The sequence below is a fragment of the Artemia franciscana genome, chromosome 7 (assembly GCF_032884065.1).
Source record: "Artemia franciscana chromosome 7, ASM3288406v1, whole genome shotgun sequence".
NCBI classification, from domain to species: domain Eukaryota; kingdom Metazoa; phylum Arthropoda; class Branchiopoda; order Anostraca; family Artemiidae; genus Artemia; species Artemia franciscana.
The window spans coordinates 8,602,452-8,627,005 of NC_088869.1; the positions used below are offsets into that span (position 1 = coordinate 8,602,452).

The following is a 24,554-nucleotide window of genomic DNA, read 5'->3' on the forward strand; positions in this document are numbered from 1 at the left end:
GGGAACTTTCCATCGAGGAATTTGTCATGGGGGAAGAAAATGTCCATGAAGGGAGCGCATGATTTACTAGCATTACTTAAAAAAACAATGAAAAAGTTTTTTTTCAGCTGGAAGTAAGCAGCAGTATTAAAACTTAAAACGAACAGAAATTATTACCCATGTGAGGGTCTCACCTCCTCCTAATACCTCGCTCTTTACGCTAAAGTATTTTTAGTAATTTCAACTATTTATTCTGCGGCTTTTGTGAATTCTTAATGAATCCAATTCTTAATGAATTGGGACAAAATTTAAGCTTTAGTGTAAAGAGCGAGGTACTGACGAGGGGGCGAACCCCCTCATATATGTAATAAAAACATAAGAATACAAAAGTTCTTTACGTAAGCTAATTTATAAGTTACGTATATCTTTTACTTATAAAAAGATTCGTAAAAAATTAAAAGTTCTAGTTGCCTTTTTAATTAACCGAAAATCTGAGGGCAACTAGGCTTCCTCCCCCGCTCTTTTTTTCTCAAAATCATTCGATCAAAAATTATGAGAAAGCCATTTAGTCAAAAAAAAAACATATACAAATTTCGTTTTAATTATTCCTCTGAGGAGAGCCAAAATCAAAACATGCATTGATTCAAAAACGTTCAGAAATTAAATAAAAAAAAACAAGTTTTCTAAATGAAAGTAAGGAGCGACATTAAAACTTAAAACGAACAGAGATTACTCCGTATATGAAAGGGGCTTTTCCTTCTCAACGCCCCGCTCTTTACGCTAAAGTTTTTTTACTGTTTTTAAATGTAGAGTTAAGAGAAAGAGTCAAACTTTAGCGTAAAGATTGGGGCGTTGAGAAGGAAAAGCCCCTTTCATATACGGAGTAATCTCTGTTCGTTTTAAGTTTTAATGTCACTCCTTACTTTCATTTAGAAAACTTGTTTTTTTTATTTAATTAATATTAAGGAACATGGTCATTAAAAGATTTTAGGTTAGCTGACATTGGTTTAATAACTTTTTTCTGACACCTACTTGAGTTTTGGCTCGCATCAATTTTTATAGCCCTTTGAAAAGCAGGATAGTAATCCATTATTACATTGCAGGTAGCATTGAAATGAGAGGCCACTAGCACGTACGCCTTACTGTTCATAGTCTGAAAGTATTTTCGAAATGGAGAAAAAAAATGAAAAAGAAAAAAAAAACTAATTTTAAGAAAAGGTAAATACAGAAAAAGATGAGCAAAAACACAGGAGTAATTTGAAAAAAAAAATCTACAACCAACTGAAATTTGCAGCAAAAGGAAAGCAAGTCGAAAAAAGCATATCCAACTCTGTTTTTTGGAATTTTATTTTGCCACATATTGCATAGTTTGTCATAACGTCAAGTTTCTTCAATTTTATTTTTCTCCACATTTGGGATATAGAAGATCTGTTGATATTTGAGTATTTGTTCAGTTTTTAATGTCTTGTTAATCATCGGAGAAAGATTTCCAGATGTGAAATTGATCTATCCAGGCTTTGATTATCCAACTGCAGAGGTAATACTAGAGCGTTTCCCTGGAAAAATAAATCAGCCCATCTCCAATTACGGTTTCCAATATGAAGTCCAACAAAAATAAATGTATAAAATATATTTCGTTTAAATTCTGTCTCCCCCTTCTACGTCTTAGCTCAACAACGTCTTAACTGTTAAATTAAGCAGATGCGGAAGCTTTTTTATATATATTAATCATGGATATACAAAGGAGGAGTCTCATCCCTCCATCACTGTCTTGAAGCCCTCCCCCCGAATATTTTTTTAATATTCTGGCCTTAAAATGAGCCATTACACGTTTTCCTTCTTAGGAGGTAAAGGGCACTCCAACAATGGTCTAATCTTGATGGAAATTAAACTCTAATCCAACATGCCTGAGCATCACAGACTGGAGATTTCAGCCTTAAATGTAAAAATATACAAAACTTTGTCCTCGTTTTAGAAGGATGATCGTGAATATGCTAAATATTTAAAATGATGAATCATAAAATGATAACATGATATTATAAATCATGAATAAAAAACAGCATAAATGATATTAGGTGAATCTATTGTTTGTACAAAATAACATTAAAAAATTAGGTAAAAAAAAGCAACTGAACCTGATTTGAATTTCAACTTCAGCAACATGTGACATAGTAGGTAGTACTTGTGATAGTGCTCTATCTGTCTTAGTTCAAAAGTTAATTTTTTTTGCCGTTGGCCAATTTTCTAACGTCACCACTTAGAAAGGAGCAAAGGATAAGCTCCAATTTCTTTAGCAATGACAGAACTTTTAAAGTTTAAGAGGTACATCTGATAACATTTCTCAACCTCAATCCCAAGTCCAAAAAAACAAATGATAAACCAAGCGAAAATCACGGCAGCACTTTCGGACCCGTGGGAAAATGCCGCTTTTTTGCTTCTATAAATTTTCAAAGAAGATATATTGGCTGTGGGGCCGGGTAACTGGCGCATATATTTAATACTTATAGATTTTATTCCATCTTCAATTTGAAAGTGGTGCCTGCCTGCTTGCCTGCTAGAACGGAGCTTTCCACTCGAAAGCAGAAACATGGTTTGACGAAACGAAAGCTTGGCTGCACAACTTCAGATACTCCTCTCTGACATAGGCTACATAACTCCACTTCACTTCGCACACCATAGGCTCTGGCTCGTGGACAAGCAAAAACCATCCTTTTTGGCCCCAGGCAAGAGTTCTGCGGAGCTTTCCAAAATGTAATGCCATATTCATCAATCCGGCCTGTTGTCCACACTTTCCGTAAAAACCGCACAGGTTAGACCCTTACCAGTTTCCAGGAATAAGCCGACATCGGCGGTATAGGAAAAAAAAAACGGGACAAAACCAAAGTGTTGTGCTCGCAACACAACTACAGTTTTGTAGCACTAGTAGTTCTTGGTTGCTCGCGCTATACCCAGGGTTTCCAACTGGGCACGTTTTATGTCAGAAGGCCACATTCTCATGTGCTGGGACACAATGACATTGAAGAGCAAAAGAGTGACGCATTTTAGAAACTTGGGAAATCAAACGAAACATTTCCCAACTCGATATTTATTTTGGCAAAAAAAATGTCACTATTCACCAAATTACTGTCTTTTCTCGGTTTTTTCCTTTTTCCAAGCATCCAGGTTTTGCCAGAGAAGTCGCAAGTAAAGGGTTTTTCTCCAAAATAAGGGATTTAAACGTTTATACAAGTTTCGTGCTTTCATACAAAGTCATTTTGTATGAATGTCTTATATGGATTTTTTTTCGTTTTCACCATATTTATTGTTAACTGTCCGCTTTCAAAGAGGTTTACAAAGCGTCTTTCGGTCATTAATACAACTGGTAAAAAAGATGACCTCTAGTCTTATAGATTTCAAGATGAACACATTTTAGCTTAAAATTACACATTTTTGGATGCTCAGGGGACACATTTATGGACTGAAAGTTGGCAACCCTGGCTACACTACATGGTACACTGCTACATCCATGCTAAACACCGCAAACTACTCGTTTCCTTTTTTGATTTGGGAGAGGCAAGGAGGGAAAGAATAGCGAGGCGGTGACGCTACTTCTATTTTCGAAGAATGTAGGAAAATCATTGGAAAAATGCAAACAAAGTGGAGAAGATTCAACGGAAGCATTTTGGCAATAAAAGTTTGCTACTTACTAAATATGGTTTAAAAGCTTTGAATTACAAAAACTTGAAGATATGCAAAATATGCATCTAACGACAAGAAACTTGTTTGAAAAGCTCCAACATATCTTTTTATTTTGTCTTATTAAAATTTCAACATGTACCATCATTTGTTGCTCAACTAACACTCAACAAAGAATATACTCATATATTGGTCAGGGGTGGTTTTAGGGGAGGGGCACTTGCCCCGGGCACAGAAATTTTAGGGGCGCAAAATTTCAAACATATAATCTAACGGTTATGATCATTCTTGAAATTTTGAAATTTTATTCATAAGGTAAAGGGCACAGCTAATAAGGAAATATATTTATTAAATTATTAATTGATTAATAAAATTAAAAACACATAATTATTAATAACTAAACAATTTAAGAAATAACTTATACTGCACTGGTACCTATAACTTGCACTGGTACCTATATAAAGCAAAGCTCAAGATGGGTGGACAAGGTTTTTAAAAAGAATAATTTCGCCAGAATGCTATTATTTTTGCCAGAAAAGAATCAAATGTTAAGGAAAAAAAAGAAGAAAGGCATAATAAATACTATCCTAAAAATATCATTTAACCTCAGTTTACAAATATTCAAAACCTTGTCTAATTCTTTGTCTCTACTACTTTTAATTTTCTAGGGAACACATGTCATGATCATTACTTAGAGCAAAATTAGCATTAATAACTAAAAATCCTCAAATATTAAATATTTTTCGTTTACCTGACACCTACTGTAGACAAACATTGGTAAATTCATAATAACTTAACATATTTATTCTTTTTTTATTACGCTTAGATAGCACATTAGCATACAATGCAGAGAAAGGTTCCAACATCAGGTACACTCATAAATATTCGGCATAAGAGATTTATCAGAAAATATATATATTACAAAAACACTATATTATAAAAACATATTATACAAAATAAAAACATTTATATTGTAGGGTTTTGTTGCTTATTTTATGTTGGTTTCGGTAAATGGTCTCGTGCTCCATACTCTTTTTCTTTTCTTTCTTTTTTATCTTTATTTTAGCACATGCTCGCAAGCTCTGCTTTTGTTGTGCTATTATATAAAAGTGATTATTTTCAATAAAATTGTTCTACTACTACTACTACTACTACTAAATAGAAGCTACAGCATCTGTTAAATGGTCTAGTACTAAGAAAATACGATGAATTCAAGGCTAACTGTCAATATTGTTAAATAACTTTAAAAAGCAACTCTAAAAGGATTATAATAGTTTTAGACTGAAAGCTTTTTGGAAAGACATATATTACGCATTTACTCACTTTTATTAGTTCTTCCATGGGGAAAAAGCTCTTTAAAGATAACATTTTCATGATGTTTATCTTATGTCACCAGATAAAAAGCTTTCTCACGGTGAAAAAACAAAATAAAAAGGGATTCGAGGAAGATAAACAAGAAGACCAACAAAAAGGAAGAGAACAAAATGAAATTCAGAAATCCGTTATATAAGGTCACATGGGTGTGGCCTATAAGAAAGGGGAGGGTCAAAAGATTTTACTTAAATGATAAACAGATGCATTTTCACTGTTAAAAGTTAACATTCCAAAATAGGACAAAAAATAGTTAATTGTTTGTGCCCTAACTTCATTATTTTTTATTTATTTTAGGCACATGTTCAACTACACACACTTGCTCAAAACATAGCTAAGATTAGCCAAAGGATCTATCAGACAACAGAATCGAATAAGAGTTGTAATAGGGATAAGTCCTTTATCAGACAGTGAAAAACAAATACAGAAGTTCTGAATATTTCAAAGACATAGTAGGTCTTCAACATCAGCAGAAAAACTAAAGTATTATAATTAACAAAACTATATTCACACAAAAAAATATATTAACTTCCAGATCACTGAATGTTACCGGTCCATTGGCATAAAAAGTTCATTAACTGAGTTTATTCAACGTCTTGAATTCCTTAAGGCCGTGATTACGTGAACTGATGGAACCCGACAATCCTATGTTAAAACTGAAAATTTATATTTAAAAAGTACTCAAGTATTCATTGGCGGAAGATACCGCTTTTAATATCAAGTCGTAGCTTCTTGAAGATGCTACAAAATGTTTGCTAGGGTTTTGCTCTACTTCCTCTAATTGCTTATAAATCTTAGAAAATGTCTAGCTCTTTTTCGCAAGTGTCATGTATGAAGGATATTGCTTTTAGAACAAAATCGGTACTATCATGAGCAGAAGACAATAACACGTAAGATGACTATTTTTCGATGTATTTTCCTGTTTTGAACAGTCCCATAGAATATTTTCAGCTACCTGAAATTTTTGCAAATTTTTTTGCCAGAAAGAATCGTTTCAGATCGCCGATAACACCCCCAGAGACCAGATTGACAAGCTGGTATAATTAACCAGCTATTTCCGCCAATGAATAAGTGCTATTTGAAGGGTTTTTGACAATCGACGGTCTCTAGAGAATTGAGAGACAGAAGGCTACCCTAACTTCAATTTTGAGCCTCGATGTTTTCAAGTTCACTTAATCACGGCCTTAATCTTGCTTAAATTTATACTGAATTTTTAAAAGGGTTGCCACAATCTTCTTCTTCTTCTAATTGTATTCAGCAAAATTCCGTTTACAATTAGAAGAAGAAGAAGAAGATTGTGCTAACTTAACTACGAATTATAAATTTAGCAACATTATGTTTGCAATTAGAAGAAGAAGCAGATTGTGCCAACCCTATTAAGAATTCAACATAAATTTAAGCAAGATTAAGGAGTTCAAAACTTTGAATAAACTCAGTTAATGAATTTTTTAAGCCACTGGACCGGTACAGTGATCCGGAAGTTATTATATTTTTTTCTGTGTGAATATAGTTTTTGTAAACTATATTACTTTAGGTGAAGACCGACTGTGTCTTTGAAATATTAAGAAATTTTGTATTTGTTTTTCAATGTCTAATAGAGGACTTATCCCTATTCAAACTCTTTTTCGTTTCGTCAAAGAAAGGCAGTGTGGTCTGTGAAAAAAATTCGATGACAGGAATAAAGAAAACGGAAAATATACTCTTTTCTGGGAACAGGAGAAAGAATAATTTTCCCTCTTTCCACAAACCCAAAATTATAAGTGAAAAAGTATTTTGAAGGGGGCAAATCATTCTTTATACATTCGATTACTCTTTACAACTTTATAACTTATTCATTACGTTTTAATTGTTATATTTTATAATAATTTAAGAAAAAAACTTCTTTCTTCAAATATTTCCCTCTTTTATATAATTTAATCTTATAGCTCTATTAGATACATAGACACTTGTATACAAAAACATTCGATATATTCTATAAGAAAAACATGGAAATCTCATCAGAGACTCGAGGGAAAGGAGAGAATGATGGAAGGAACACAGCTACGAAAATCTGAATCCCCCCCAATACCACCCAACCCATATCGTATTCTCTTTCCTAATATCAGGGTAGCCAACAAACTCAAGCCACTAACTACGAAAATCTGAATCCCCCTCCCAATACCACCCAACCCATATCGTATATTCCCTTTCCTAATATCGGGGTAGCCAACAAACTCAAGCCATTATCCACAAGGAGATGAAATATCCTCAGCTATAAATTCCCTGATGCCTAAAAATTCCCATGGCCGAGACGAAATTCAGTCAGGCCCAGAATAATTGATAAATATCTACCACAAGGTCATAACTAATGTCTGGGAAATATGTCATTTCCCCAAGTGCTGAGCGATAGTCCCTCTTGTACATCTTAAAAAAGAAAAAAAAAAGGTGATTGTAACAACGACGGATCAATAAGCCTGACAAATCAAGCAGGATTTGGTTGACGATATTCGATACACGACAAGGGACGATATTCAGTCAGGCCCAGACTATTTGGTAAATATCTACCACAAGATCATAACTATTGTCTGCAAAATAGGCCATTTCCCCAGGTCTTGAGAGATAGGCACTCGCGTACCTCTCAAAAAAAAGAAAAAGAAGGCGACTGTAACAACGACAGATCAATAAGCCTGACTTATCAACCAGAAAAAAACTTACACGAAAACTCCAAGACCGATTCAAATCTCTGACAAATCATATCATAGAATAAGGGAATATACGGCTGGCTATCGAAACGATTGTTCCACCACAGAATTTATAAACCGGCAAATAAAGACATCGAGATGCAACTAAATACTCGATGTAAAAATACATCGAATGCACAAAAGAGCTTCTATCATTCTTAACTGATTTCAAATATGCTCTTGACGTGATTTGTACTGGGACTCTGACATATTCTGTTACACTATGCAGTTTCAGTGAATATGACACTTCTGATTAGGGACAAACACTCAAAGTTCATCAGACACGTCAAGACGCCAGAGGGACTAATAGATACTTTTCTCACACTGCTAGGTGTTAACATGGATGTCTCTTGTCCCATGCTTGTTCACGTATTAGCAAAAAGCATTAGCATACAATCCTACGTTGCAATGTTGCCAACGTACAACAACGTTGCCAACGTACAACAATGTATTACCACATACTGAAACCCTAGACAACCGAACGATTGGCAGAAAATGAATTGACAAACCGGAGTATACAGACGATATTGTGACACTTAATAGCCTAGATGACTTTTTTCGAGCAGACACTGGTGAACTGTTGTGCCATCAACTAAACTACAACTGAAATAAATAACTGAGCAACTGTAAACACTATAGTGTCAGCAACTGAAGCCTTTGAGATGATCATAAATGCAGCCAAAACCGAGGCCATATCGGTATCTCAAAAACCCTGCGTCAAGAGCTGTCCAGATACCAATCAAAGGAGAACCAGTTGAAAATGTCGAATACTTTGTCTACCAAGGCAGTCGCCAAACTCCTAACAATGATTATTCAGAATCGATAAGACGAAGAATTGGCTTGGCCAGTTCCAGTTTCACAGTCTTACTACCAATCTGGAAAAGCAAGGTGTCGACATTTTTGAAGGTCCGACATAGACTCATTAATAATCCCCGTCGCTTTATGCTCAAATGAAGCTTGGATAAGAGAAGCTGATAACGAACGAAGCATCTCTGTATTAGAAACCAAGTAACTCCACAAAAAAGAGGGGATCCCCTAAGTAGACCGATTATCGAATAAAAACCTCCGTTAACTTTTCTGTTGCTCTTGTCCTACCATAGGCAAGATCAGAAATCACAGCTCTAATAGCTTGGTCTAAACTTCAACACTGCCGAACGCCATAATAGTTAACAGAGTTAACATCTCGTCCGTCCATTACGAATCTGCTGTCAATACGAATCAATGAATTAGTACTCTTCTACTCCTACTAATACCTGTAATTCAGCAACCTCTAATCAGCAACCCTCTATAAAGTTACCGCTCTTCCCGCCCACTCTGCCCAAAGCTTGAATCTGTAATGCCTCCTATGAAGTTTAGATTCCAAGCCACTGGAGCTATAGATTTCTGATCCGTTCTATAACAGAGCAAAAGCAACAGAACCGTTTACGGAGACATCCAACGAATTTCAGCCAACCAGGTACCAAAACTCACCTTCAAAGGACAGTCCATGGCACGCAACCCTATGGACAACCTCACAAAAGATGGACTGCTAACTTCCAGACCTACAACATCCATATCACTTACTCCATCTAGCGTCAGACGATCGCCGTTATATTAATCGGATTTGGTCAATCGAGGTGGTTACACGTGTCTATCTCAGTTGAACTCTCAGCTACGCTAGCGTTCTTTCTTTGGAGCAGAATGACACCCAAATTTCAAACTTGGTAAGTTTTCGTTTAATTTATCAATTATTAAATACTCCAGTTATTATATTTTCTACTTTTTACATAATTCAAGGGAAACATTTCAAGGGAAACATAATTCAAGGGAATCATATTTTGTAACGAAAAACACAGAGAGAATTTCATAGGTGAATATGCGTTCATTCTTTTAAAGATAAGATACATTCCTATCTCCAGGACGTTTTCGAATTTACATAATTTTTACTTCATTACTGCTAAGCTGCAATTTCCCAACAATGACTTAAAGATCATCCTTGGGGAAGAATAATGACCTTAAATTACGTCTGTCATGCTTGGACTACCCCCCTCTTCTACTGATAAATCATCTGAGCTACCTAGGGATGATTCAAAAATGATTTACCTTGGGATGAATTGCACAATAAGCTGCAGACTTCGTGATGACAGGGCGAGGTTCTTTGAAGAGATCACCTTCAAACCGACTAGCTGTAAAGCTCCAGCTCCAAGCACAAGCTGACATGCCCTTGAATTGAATATTTTCAGCAGGTCAACCAAACGAGCTAAAACTTCAGGAGCGGCACTCCGAAGTTCAGAAGCACATGTGCAGTAACCAATAATCAGCGGTAAAAGGTAAAGAGTTGCACCGACCACACAAAAGCTTTCTTGGCCAACAAGAATCACTTCGCTATGCTCAGCATTGGGAGGTGGTTCAGGAGGGTCTTCCAAGCGACCTAAAATGAGAGGGGTAAAACCAATAAATGAACTAATATTATTCAAAAATATTTGCACTTAACTTAATCCACATCCCATTCTCTCTCCAAAGTGCTGAAATATATATATATATATATATATATATATATATATATATATATATATATATATATATATATATATATATATATATATATATATATATATATATATATATATATATATATATATATATATATATATATATATATATATATATATATATATATATATATATATATATATATATATATATATATATATATATATATATATATATATATATATATATATATATATATATATATATATATATATATATATATATATATATATATATATATATATATATATATATATATATATATATATATATATATATATATATATATATATATATATATATATATATATATGGTTATACTGATCAATAGTGAAATAATAAAAACATTAATAAATCTCATCCGGCAATGCGAGACTTGTCTTCCTATTCTTCCAAACTTTTTTTAACTGCAAAAAAAAAACACTGAGTCTTGGCTATTCTACTCTTAAAATCTTCACTGCTCCCACCGTCTTTACTAATAATACTACCAAGGTAAGCGAAGCTGCCCACCTGATAAATCTTTTCGTTACCCACCTTTCCATCTCCATTTATTCCTAGCCTTAGTGACTTAGTCTCCTTAACATTAATTTTCAAACCTATTCTAGCCCCCCAAACTCGCAAACCCTCTAAAAGTGCATTCATTTTGCTCACACTTTCATCTAGGATACTTAAATCATCAGCATAATCTAAGTCCAGGAGAGTTTTTCCTCCCCATTTGATTCCGTGGTTTCCCCTTGCCTTTCTTGTGCGCCATAAGACAAGGTCCATCGAAATGATCCATATAGAAGGGGATAGAACACAACCCTGCTTAACTCCCGATTTAATTCAAACCAGCTGCCAATCTCACTTCCTACCTTAACCACAGCAGTGTTATTCTCGTACTTTGCACTCATCACTTTAATGTATTTGTCTGATATATCATGCAAGGATATCAAATCTGAGCTCATAATCTATAAAACTGAGGCCCAAAGGTGTTTGACAACTAAGGCACTTCTCAATTGTTAACCTAAGAGTGGAAATTTGGTCGACACATCCTCTACCCTTTCTAAAATCGGACAGTTCTTCACTTAAAACTTTGTCTACAACATCCTCAGTCTAAAATATATGATATTACTAAGTAATTTGCTACCTACAGAGACCAGACTAATGCCTCGATAATTACGACACTCACTCTTATCACCTTTCTTATACAGTGGTTTAATTAAGGTATTCCTAAAATCGTTAGGTATTTCCCCTTTTTTCCAAGATCGTATTCATAATCTTCAGTAACTTATTTTTCACCTCAGAGTCACCATATTTAAGAAGCTCATTTACCACATTATCAGCACCTGAAGCCTTATTCTTTTTTAATCCTTTTAGTATGTAGTATTGTTTTAGTATGTGTTTTAGTATGCTTTTTAATCCTTTTCGTATTTAGTTTTGGTATAGTATTGTTAGTATTAGCACTATAGCACTACCTTTTAGTTTTAGTATGTCCTAAATCTTCCTTCCTCACAAAACAAATCTTCCTTCATATCCAAGGTATCACAAACTTTTTCATTTTCCTCTATAACTTTTCCTGCAACTATATCTCGGTTTAGCACATTCTCAAAATGTTCCACCATCTCTCTTTAACTCTTTCCTTATCACTAATTGTGGCTCTGTTCCTATCTTTTAACTAGGAAAAGTCCGGATTGACAACTCCCTTTAAATTTAATAACATGTCAGTACATTATTTTACTAGTATGCCGTCTAGCTGTATCTTCCAGATCCTCGGCAATTTTATCCACGGCCTCCACTGGACACCTCCTTAGTTCATATTTTAATGCTTTCTCCACTTTCTTTACATTCCTTTTGTTTTCATATGATCTATCACTCAGATAATTCTTGTGCAATCCCCTTCTCCTCACTATTAAACATAAAGCTCTCTCAATAATATTCCTAGCTGCAGTCTTAACTTTCTTCCCTAAAACACCATAAGCAACTTCACAAATTGTTTTTCTAAAATTATTCCAACCATCTTCTAAATTGTCAAATTTTAAACTCTCAAGTTTAGGATTCAACTGTTACTGAAAAGTTTCTCTAAAACTCTCAACTTGAAGTCTACCAACATCATAACTTCCCGAGAGATAGTTATCCTTCCGAAATCTCAGCTCTAAATTAACCCCAGACACTACTAGAGGGTGATCTTTACTTTTAACATCAATAACAGCACTCCTATATACCCTAGTATCATGTATTGGTCCTGCCAGTCTTCTGTTTACTATAACATAATCAATAAGGTTTGCTGTCTTACCATCATGTGAATACCATGTCAACTTATAGGCCATTTTATGATCAAACATTGTATTGGTTATAACTAGATTGTTACACCTACAAAACTGCAAAAGTCTGTAGCCATTACTGTTTTCTTTTCCTATACCATATTTACCTAGGCTAGGATTCCATATATCCCTATTTCTACCGACCAGGGCGTTAAAATCTCCTTGTAAAAGCACCATATTTCTATCTAGGATTCTGTTTATTTGCTCCTGCAACTGTAAGTAAAATTCATCTGAGTCACTAGTATCTCCGTCAGTCGGTTCAATAGGGGCAAATACTACTATAACTGATACCCTGAACTTTTTAGTCATAAAATGAGCAATTAACATTCTATTATTAATACCTTCCGGTCTAAACAAGACTTAGCCGCTTCCTTATTCATCATATGCCCTACTCCGTCTGAGGGAACAAATTTTATATCACCTAATTTCATGTTTCCTACCCCTGGGATATGAGTTTCTGTAACTCCTAGTAAGTCAAGTTCGAATCGTCTGAATTCGCCAGTCAAAATGTCGATACGATAGTCATTTTATAACGTCGTAACATTCCAAGTTCCAATTTTTATGTTCTTTAAACCACTGAAATTATTTTGGCCCCAGGAAAAGCATTGATCCTGGATACCAATGCAGGACAGGGATCAATATATTTTCTCAAGTCTAAATCGAAGCATTAAAGCCAGCTTAGAACCGTACAGCAAGAAGTCACTGGGACCTTCAGTATGAACGGATGCTTTATGCAATCCTGGATCCATCTTGGTCACAACATGGTTTTCAGCACTTTGCGATGATGGTTTTCAGCACTTGGCGAAGAGTCGGAAACCTACACAGAAGGTCTCAAGCCTATTACCTCCGACTCATTATATATTCATGTCTACAAATATTATGCTACTATGGGCAGGCAACACATAGTAGATAAATCAGCTAGGAAGAGGTTTTTCAGCCCGAAAACGCCTGTCAAAACAGACTAAGCCCAGAAGAATTATCCATTAATCAGAACACCGTACGAATGCTGTGTCGTTTACTAGGCTATAATTTTCTCGAGGGGTGCCACTCCTTGTGCGGAAATAGAGTTGACCACAAGATCCCCAGTGTTGCAGGTACCCCAAAAGGGTCGAGGAAGCCCTTTGAAGAAGCCGTTATCTATAGATCTGGATCTTACGCCCTGCCGTAGTTTTACTCCTATAGAGGATCCTCCCACGATGGTGTTCTGCGTAACCATGCAATTTAACCGATTACTAGGAGAAGGTTTGTAACTCATAGGACGTGTGAACACGCAAGTGGGTCCAGTTGAGTGTACGTTTAAGGGGTTTTCTTCTTGTTTCACCTGTATTTAAGACCCCGGGCCACGGTGTCCCAGTCTTTATTATGGGTCTCCAGGGACAAGGTCTCCCCTTGGTCCGTGCCTCTTATAGAGGTACCCTACATATTCCCCTATCACCACCTGGGGACACGCTGAGTGGCCTTATGTGATGAATTCCTTTATATTACGTGGTGGCAAAATTACATGTGAAAGAATGGCTTGTCAAAAAAAATATAATAAGACTGGGCAGTTAATAATACCAGAAATTAACATAAAAAGAAGAGAAAAAAGCAGAAACGCTAACAAATAAATAAAAAAAAAGAGAAAAACTCAGATCTGATAAACAACAGTTGCTGTTTTTGAATAAATGCGATATGATAAATTGATCACAGATATGATTTAATTTCGTTGTGTCATCTTTTTTAATTGCGTTTTGTTTTTCCCTATTTGTTGTGTTATTTAATCTAGTTTTTTTCCTTTTCTTAAATGAACATCCTATCAAATGCAACACGGTGGTATACTGGGAATTTGGAAGAATTTTTGTCACCTGTAAATGTGTCATGTGATATGTTTTTAAAAAAAAATCAAGTAGAAAATAGCGAGAAAAAAAACAAAATAACTTCATCCCTAAATGTAACCAAAAATTCTGAATGTCTCATTGAGTGGAATTCCTGTAATGTATTTGTCAAATTATGTCAATATTTCATTTGGTCAGTTTCTCCAAAAGTCAAACAGAAAACAATGAAAAAAAAAACAAAAAAAAACACACACACACACACTAGAAAATAATTATTACCCTGAATATAATTAGAAATTCTGAATGACTCATAAAATAAGAATAATAAATTTACAAGTTCTAAAATATAGATGAACCACTGATGGAAAACTAGAGATGACCAACAAGAGCAAGCAAAGCCAACGGGGAAATTATTTTTCTTTGGCAGATCAGCGTAGCAATCGATCATCTTTAGGGCTGTTTTCCATCATCCAATTGTTCGCTAAAAATGTTTGTTAATAATTTTTGTTACCTTGTGGAAACAGAAGCATTATATAAAAAATACTGTTAGCTAACAATTCTCAGAAGAATATTTAACTGAATGGAAAATAAAAAAAAGGCAAGCTTAGAAAAAAATATCAGCAAAGCCTATTAGACTAGCCTATAGCTAAAGTAGGAAACCATTAAAACAATTTACTAACTCTAAAACATATTTTCGGTCGTAGATTCTCTATTCACATTTACAACGTAGGACTAAGACAACACTCTTTAACGCGTTACCAGTTTTTGAATATTGCACTTCAAATTCTCTAACAGGTAGCTTCGAGAGACAATGAACTATCCGATTCACTACCCGGTAAAAGGATTGACAAACTTTTGCATAAGCCTGGTAATGGGAAAAGCAGTGTAGACAGAAGCAATAAAAAGAGATATCTGGCTCAAAGGATCCATTAAGCTTTTCAGAATCAAAACCAGTGTCATTGACCCTAAAAATCCGCTTAGGCATTAGACATTTAACTTTGCAAAAAACACCTACGTCATACTCTACAAAAACCTACGTCATTGACAAGGTCGTTTGAGTTTATAAAAGTAAACATTAAACAAGAAGAAGTCGTAGATTTTCTATTCACATTTACAACATAGGACTAAGACAACGTTCTTTGATGCATTACCAGCTTTTGAATATTGCGCTTCAAGTTCTCTAACAGTTTTCTCCATGAACAATTAGATTTGTTAGTGAAATTCACGAGAAGTTTATTGTTAGTACACAGAAATATAATTGTTATTATGATTGTCGGCAATTTTTTTTTTTAGAATGCCGGAAAAATCGCTTTAAGAAGTGAAAACTCACTAGCGCTCCACTTTTTATCCAATTTCTGTATAGTTTCTGTAGGTTCTTCTTTGGGAATTGCTTTTTTTCTGTCTTAGTATATACTTTTTAGACTACTTTTCCAGGTTCATCTGCTATGTGGCCAATAAGGAGAGTCCGGAATGCAGATATTGTCAACCAATTGGGCGGGATAGATTCTGATTTGTCTGAGCTTCCTGACTTGCCAAACTCGGATGATGAAAAGAAGGATTGGACACCGCCAAACATGCAAAAGCAGAGGGGTGACGCTGAAACGCCATAAGAAAGTGTTGACGGAAAAGATGGTGACGGCTAATTCGAATAGTTTGCACAGAGTTGTTGAAACGGTTGCACGTGTTTTAACATTTTAACGGTTGTTAAAACGGTGCATAGAGTTGTTAAAACGGTCAACAGTGATAAGCCGAACCAAAATGAACTGAGTGGTAGTTTTAACCTTCTTGAGAATAGGCGTGGCATCATCACTACAAATAAAAAGGGGGCAATAGGCAGGTTAAGTATAATCTGTGTAAGCAATGTTAGGTGATATACAAAAGAGGGGCGACAATGTTTGATAAGCAAACGCTATCAATATTGGAAGACAACATTGGCGTCAGTCTCTCAATTGCTTACTTAACTACAGATGCCATAACCACAACCATAGGCAACGCTATAGCACATGAGAAACTATTGACGGCAATGCTACGGCAGCATCAGACTCAAAGATGCGTTGACTGATCTGGAAAACCGCTACATTAAAAAAAAAAATCCTCGATTGCAGAGTAAGTCCACAACCAGCTGGGCGAGAAGAATCTGTGGGAAACTTCAAATATTATTACGATCCTAACTTTTATGAACTTGTTGGAGAACAAACTAACTTATACTATGTCCAAGAAACAGGAACAAGTATCGATAGTACTGCTACGGAAAGAAAGAAATTCATATTGCAAAGAGTTCTTTCAAGTATCCCAGATATTATATGTACTGGAGCGGCCGAATTCGCGAGCCGCTAATAGCCGACGCCTTAAATTTCAACAGATTTTCCCAACTTTAGAACTTCTTTCACTTGGTCAACAAAGATGCCAAGGATCCTCGGAATCAAGAAGGGTTGTGGAAGGCACGATCTCTCATTGACCATGTCCTGCAAAAAAACTGAGAATATCACACTTCCGGAATACATTTCAGTAGATGAGCAAATGGTTCGTTACACTGGAGCTTTAGGCATAAAGCAGTATACAAATGATAAACCGATCCCAGGGGTATAAAGATCTTCATGATCTGCAAAACCAACGGCTAATTCTGACCTTCGATGTCTATCAGAAGAAGAAGAGTATCCTTACTGACGAACAGAAGGAGTTTGGATTAGGCCCAGGTATGGTTCTAGCCTTGGCAAGTCGTGTGCACTTCTTTCCTTATACGAAACTTTTCCTTGGTAACTTCTTTACAAGGATACCTCTGCTACAAGAACTGTATAGAAGAGGTTTTACAGTACAGGTAAAATAAGAGCGAACAGGGTACATTGTTTAAAGCTCAACTCTAATGCAGCCCTCAAGAAACAAGGCAGAGGATTTTACCATGAATTGGTAAGTAGCAGCTTGTGTCTAGTGAAGCGGATAGACTGCAGGTCAGTTAATATTATCTCAAATATGGTAGGAAGTGTGGAAATGAAAGAAATGAAAAAAATGTTGGAAAAAAGAACAGGGCCAAAGTACTGGTAAGGCAACCGAAAGCTACTGCAGTGCAAAACCGGTCTATGAGCGGAGCCGACAAACTCAACCAAATGGTTTTGTATTATCGAGTGTCCATTCGGTACAGGAAGTGGACACTGTAGCTCGTGTTCTACATAATTTACTTGGTGGTAGTGAATAGCTGGCTTGAATACACTGAATTTCAAAAGACCCAAAAGTCCAAAAACTCTATGGATTCCCTGGCTTTCCGTCAAGAGATGGCCTAGTCTCTGATTATGAGCAGAGACAACGCCCATGAGACGAGGGAGGCCACGCTTGTTCCCCTTGAACATCTACGAGGAAGCGGAAATCAATATAATCAAAGGCCCCTCTGTTGCCCCCTTCCCCCCAAAATAAAGAGGAAGATAAAATTCTGAAGACCATGCTCTGCCATAAAAGGTAACTCTTTTGCCCATTGGTATGAAGAAAGTAAACTTCATAACCGGTGCAAAAATGTCCTATGCATCATGAAAACCCACTAGCTGCACCAAATGCAAGGCCCTAATCTGCCTGGAATAAGCCAAAAACCGCTTTGTAAAATTTCACACTCACAATTAAGAATGTAAAATGATATAAGAATGTATTTAAATGAGGTAAGAACGTAATAAGAATGTATTTTGCAATCTTAGTTTTTCTTTTTTTGTAGTATTTGAATACATAAACGGTGTCATTTTGTCCACAGACAAGTACATTCAAAATCAAGCACAACGAAAGATGTAGAAATTTTGAAAAAAAAAATTCTGTATCCTCTCGTTGTGTCAAAAGCCCTAAAAACAGTAGTTGCATATTCTTCATTCTTTCCAATAAAATTCATGACTGAAAGGGATGAAAAACGTAAATTCCCTATGGTAAAACGGTATCATGGTAATTATGGTAAAGCAGGGATATTATTCTTGAACCTGAACCCTAGAACTACACACAATTTATCTCAAAAACTGGTTTCTTACTATACGTATGACACAAGAAAAGCATAATCGCTAAATCTATCTTCTAGAGACTTGTCCCAATCTTCCTATGCAAAAATGATTCACGAAAAAAAAAATTTACCCGAGTTCATAATGTGTGAAACTTGGTGTTGTGATTCTGCACTCACTTTAGCCTCCCTCCACCTTTCACCGTCCAAAACGAGCCCCATCTTTCTTTTCCTTTCTTCGTGAAATCTCTGCACAAATCGGGACGCCTGAAAAAAAGAAAGGACGATAAGATTTATCTCCAAAAAATGGCTAGGCTAAGGTTAAAAAATGGCTAGGATAATTTCTTTTTAAACCTAGAGATATATCCAAGTACTTAATTAACCTGGTTTAATTTCAACCTGCCCGAGCGTTTCGAAGGATAAAACCATTAAAGGCAGTAAAACAACGCTTTGAGCATCTATTAGCGCAAAGTTAATATCCTGGTCTTTAGTTTTAAAATTCAATTTATTTTATTCAATATTTTAAGTCTTGTAATTTTTTTTCCAAACAAAAAAGTTGGATATAATGCTTAAGCTTAGAGTTAGATAATATAAGAAGGTACATAAAATGATTTTATGAAAATAGCGTAATGTCAGAAGATATTTTATGGAATCGGAAAACAGGTAGCGAAATGACCTTTAGGCTTGAAAGAAGAGACAAACATTTAGTATAAGAATTTTGAGGAAAAAGATCGCACGAAAATAATAGAAAAGTTAGGGAAGTAGAGAAGGCTAAAAAGTAGTAACTAACAATGCCAGACAAAGGCTCTCGACAAAATTGACAAGGACAACAAAGATGACACCACGTTGGATAATAGCAAAATATGTCATAAAAGTAGGAACTAACGACATGCCAGACAAAGGCTCTCGACAAAATTGACAAGGACAACAAAGATGAAGCCACGTTGGATAGTAGCAAAATATGTCATAAAAGTAGGAAATAATTACATGCCAGACAAAGGCTCTCGACAAAACTGACAAAGACAACGAAGAGTACGCCACATTGGATAGTAGCAAAATATTGCAGCTGTATATTGAGGGGAGTCAGTTATTTAAAGACAGGAACAGAGCCTAAAGTAGTGACAAAGGGAGTGTTAAGGAGAAATGGGTGGAATTTTTGGGAATGTGTTAAACTATGCAGAAAATAGTGCAAGGATTGTTGGCGATTTAAAATACAAGGAAAATGTATTTATTAGGAAGGCTTTCAAAGGCGAGGGTTCATATTCCTGTCTCGAGAAAGAAAGTGTCGGTGAATATAATGTGTCAATAATTATTGTAACAAACGTGACACTGGCTAAACTGATTATTTAAGATATTTTAAGTCATTCAAGATACATATTTGAGAGTGGCCGAGTGGATTGGTGCGCTGGTTTCAGGACCGTATTTTTGAGAGGGCGAGGGTTCGAATCCTAGTGTACCCAATTATTTAGCTTAGGACGGGGGTCAGTGGCGTAACTCTGTAAGCTCAGCCAGAGTCGACTCAGCTCAAAATGGGTACCTAGATAAATCTGGGGAAGGTGATCAGGAAGGGTGTGCGAAAGCACAAGATGATTGGCCCCCAGCCCCCCATTGCACTTACTGGCTGAAGGGCCAAGAAGCGGAGTTCAGCACCGCTGGTAGGGACTGTAAAGTCTAATGCCGTATTCTTTACCTTTTTTTTTTTATTTAAGATATTTAAGTTTTTTAAGATTATTTAAGATATTTAAGTCGGTTGTTTCAAGTTTAAATCAAGGGACGAAAACCAAATCTTCCCTTGAAACAGGCACGTCAATTGGGTGAAAGAGGGAGAGGGAGGTTGTTCAATTGAACCTACTCGTTCAATTTCTTGTGGTTTTCCAGCTAATCAGAATAATAACAATTAAGACGAAATAAACGTATTACAACGGGCACAACTTACATCTAAGACAATGAACGTTTTGTTTAGAACATTTTTGTGAAATATAGTTGCCGTTTTAGAAGATAGAACAATGATGTTCCAGGCGGAATAAGGGTACGATAAATAAGTTTTTGAAATTTTTGAAAAATTACTTGTAAAATATGTATAAACACAATTTTTGGTAGAGAGTTAGTAAGTAGTGATATTAGAGAAACCTTACTTTACCCCTTCATAAGAAAGGTGACACGAATGGTTAATTACAGAGGCAGTAGCTTGATTTGGTAGAAAGACAACTGCTGAGCATGATGATAGTTATTGGGCTAAGACGTGGAGTATATCAAGAATTAAAAGACAAGTAGTTTTGCAAAAGCAAGAGGATGCCATGACCATTCTTCAGAGATAAACTTTTCTCCATTTGACCAAATTTTTGAATTTAGCCCGTCAGTCATTTGGTCAATCACCTTTTGCGTAAATTTTTACGCAAATTATTAATCGAATTACATTTGAACTACCAGACCCTTTTTAAACATGATTTTTACGAATTGTGGACTGATGTGATAGATAAGCTTTAGTGAAGCTCCTGTCCAAGTCTGGTATAAAATATCATCCCATTAAAGTAATTTCTGGTATGTCTGAGAATAATATTAACACGGCTAAGGTAGAAATATGTTAGAAGATAGTGTGGCATGTGAACAAAAGTTAAGTAGGTTGTGTTTTATCCCAATTTATATGAATCGTTTCGATGGACCTTTTCATACCGAACACTGCACAAAGTATAGGAGAACATAGGATTAAATTAAAAAGCACGACCCACATTGGTTGGGAATATGCAGATAATTTGAACGCCTTAAAGAAAGAAATTAGTGAAGTGATTTGTCAGTTCAGTTGAAACCAAAACAAATCTCAATTGTCTCAATTGTGGGGAAATCTCAATTGGAGAGAGGAGAAAGGTCATAAGAAAATATTTATAAAGGAAATAGGAGCTTTAGGAAGGAAAGCGAGCAGGGAAGTTTCGAACGGTGCGGGGTCGGAGAAACAGATTGCGAAGCAGTTTTGTCCTTAGCTGGTTTGATGTTGGAATGAGTTGTCATTAGTTGTAGCAATAATAACTGTTTCCTAGTTATTTAATATTTTACCTAATTTTAAAAGTAATTTCTCGTCTCTTCTAAGAGCGGTGTTATATGGAGGGACCAATTAGAATCTGACAATATATAAAATGGAGAGTAGAAACTTAGGGAAATAGTTTGCAAAATACCAGAAGACGTTCTAGGAAGGTCATCTGAACATTGGTTATATTGTTCAATTCTTTCGCTTTAACAATACGATCTGCTTTAATAATGCCAATAATTGCCAAGCCATCTGTCTAAATAATATCAACTAGAAAGGATATATCCTCTATTCTTTTCCTATATGCATGGTTGCACCCAATAAGTACCCACTCTGCATCCATTATGTTTTTTAATGGTAAATTACCTTAATAATGACAACCAACAAGAATATACCCTTTATTCTTTTTTCTATATCTGTGGTTACACCGAAAATGTAATCAATACGCACCCAATATATCATTTTATTTTGAAGTAATCTACCTTAACAATACCAACCAGTAAGGATAAGCCTCTATTCCTTTTTCTCTATCTACGGTTGCATCCAATATTTACCCACTATACACCCAATATGTTATTTAATTTTAAGACAATCTACCTCAACAATGCCAACTAGTAAGGTAATAACCTATATTCTTTTTCTATAGCTATGGGTGCACCCAATATGTACCCAATATATTAATTTTAAAATAATATACCTAACAATGCCAAGTAGTAAGGATATAACTTCAATTCTTTTTTTGTATCCATGGTTGCACCCAATATGCACCCAAAATGTTATTTAGTTTTAAAGTAGTCAGCCTTAATAATACCAACAAGTACGGGTATAGCATTTTTTTTCTATATCTATGGTTGTACCCAATATTTACATACTATGCACCCAATATGTTTTTTTAGTTTTATAGAATTCTAACTTAATAATACCAGCAAGTAAGGATATAGCCTCTGTTTTTGTTTTTTTTTTCTATATGTATGGTTTTATTCAAAATATAACCAATATGTTATTTAATTTTAAATTTTGTTATATAAAATAAATGTTAAATAAATGTTATTTAATTTTAAATATTAAATATTATTTAATTTTAAAGTAATCTAGCTTGATCATGCCAACAATCATGCATATTAATCATGGACAACTTTCTATTATAATTACCACTAGCAATTATAATGGATGATTTTCCATTATAATTGCTAATCCGAGCGTGATTAACAGTGAAGCCTCTGAAAAACCGAATACGCTTGACTCTAGTTCGGCATTGTGGAGTGACATGAGAGGTATAGCATAAGTGGGAGATGGTAACATCGGCAATGAGGGGAGGAATTAATGCCAGGTTTTTGTTCTCACACAATTGGACTCACTGTCTTGGCTTTTTCTACAATTAAATAATAAAAAAATAGTTTTTTAACTGAAAGTAAGGAGCGACATTAAAACTTAAAACGAACAGAAATTACTCCGTATATGAAATGGGTTTTCCCCTCCGCAATCCCTCGCTCTTTACGATAAAGTTTATAATTGTTTTAAAAATTAGAATTGTGGCAAAGAGTCAAACTTTAGCGTAAAGAGCGAAATACATTTCGCTCTTTACAAATACAACTAAATACTTTACTAAATACATTGCTATGTATTTATTTCCTCCTAAATACATTGCTCTTTATGCTAAAGTATTTTTAGAACCCCTCATATGCTTAATTATCTCTGTTCGTTTTTAAGTTTCAATGCTAATCCTTACTTTCAATTGAAAAAACTTTTTCATGTTTATTTTTTCATTGTTTTTTTATAGTAAAACTAGAAAATCCTACGCCCTTTTCATTGAGTTTCTCTTCCCCCATGACATATTCCTCCAAGGAAAGATCCTCCCACATAGCCCACTTTCCTCAACCCAACCCCCAAACCAAAAGAATGCCCCTGAAAACGTATGTACACTTCCCAATAACCATTACTGTATGTAAACACTGGTCAAAGTTTGTAACTTGCAGCCCCTCCCCCAGGGACTGTGGGGGAGTAATTCATCCCTAAAGACATAGTTTTTATGGTTTTCGACTATGCGGAACAAAATGGCTATCTCAAAATTTTGATCCGTTGAATTTGGGAAAAAAATGAGCGTGGGAGGGGGTCTAGGTGCCCTCCAATTTTTATGGTCACTTAAAAAGGGCACTAGAACTTTTCATTTCCATTAGAATGAGCCCTCTTACAACATTCTAGGACCACTTGGTCGATATGATGACCCCTGGGAAAAAGAAAAAAAAACAACAAACAAACAAACACGCACCCGTGATCTGTCTTCTGGCAAAAAATACGAAATTCTACATTTTTGTAGATAGGAGCTTGAATTTGTTGCAATAGGGTTCTCTGATACGCTGAATGCGATGGTGTGATTTTCGTTAAGATTCTATGACTTTTAGGGGGTGTTTCCCCCTATTTTCCAAAATAAGGTAAATTTTCTCAGGCTCGTAACTTTTGATGACAAAGACTAAATTAGATGAAAGTTATATATTTCAAATCAGCATGAAAATCCGATTTTTTTATGTATCTTTTAGCATCAATATTCCGAATTTTAGAGTTTCGTTTACTATTGAGCCGGGTCGCTCCTTACTACAGTTCGTTACCACGAACTGTTTGATTAGCCATGACTTGATGGCCACAACTGTTCCATTTTAATTCAAAACCGCACCCAATATATTAATTTTAAAATAATTTGCCTTAACAATGCCAAGTAGAAAGGATATATCTTCAATTCTTTTTTTCTGTATCCTTGGTTGCACCCAATACGCACCTAAAATGTTATTTAGTTTTAAAGTAGTCAGCCTTAATAATGCCAATAAGTAAGGATATAGCCTCTATTTTTTTTCAATATCTATGGTTGTACCCAATATTTACATACTATACACCCAAAATGTTTTTTTAAATTTATAAAATTCTATCTTAATAATACCAACAAGTAATGATATAGCCTCCGTTTTTTTTTCTATATCTATGGTTGCATTGAAAACATGCGCTATATGTTATTTAATTTTAAAATAATCTAGCTTAATAATGCCAACAAGTAATGATATAGACTCTAATCTTTTCGATATCTATGGTTGTACCCAATATGCACCCAGTATGTTATTTAATTTTAAAGTAGTCTACCTTAACAATGCCAACAAGTAAGGATATAGCTATAATTCTTTTTTT

The 24,554-nt window shown here is 35.1% G+C and overlaps 1 protein-coding gene across 3 annotated transcripts in view; it reads right to left on the reverse strand.

Moving 5' to 3' along the window:
* LOC136028806 (vacuolar protein sorting-associated protein 54-like) overlaps nucleotides 1–24,554 on the reverse strand; it is a 109,723-nt gene that overhangs the window by 23,687 nt on the left and 61,482 nt on the right. For all 3 annotated transcript variants that reach the window (XM_065706711.1, XM_065706712.1, XM_065706713.1), the window contains exons 12-13: nucleotides 18,493–18,625; nucleotides 9,828–10,155 (exon numbers count right to left, since the gene is read on the reverse strand). In XM_065706711.1, coding sequence (XP_065562783.1) covers nucleotides 9,828–10,155; nucleotides 18,493–18,625 — 461 coding nt within the window. The remainder of the gene's footprint in view (nucleotides 1–9,827; nucleotides 10,156–18,492; nucleotides 18,626–24,554) is intronic.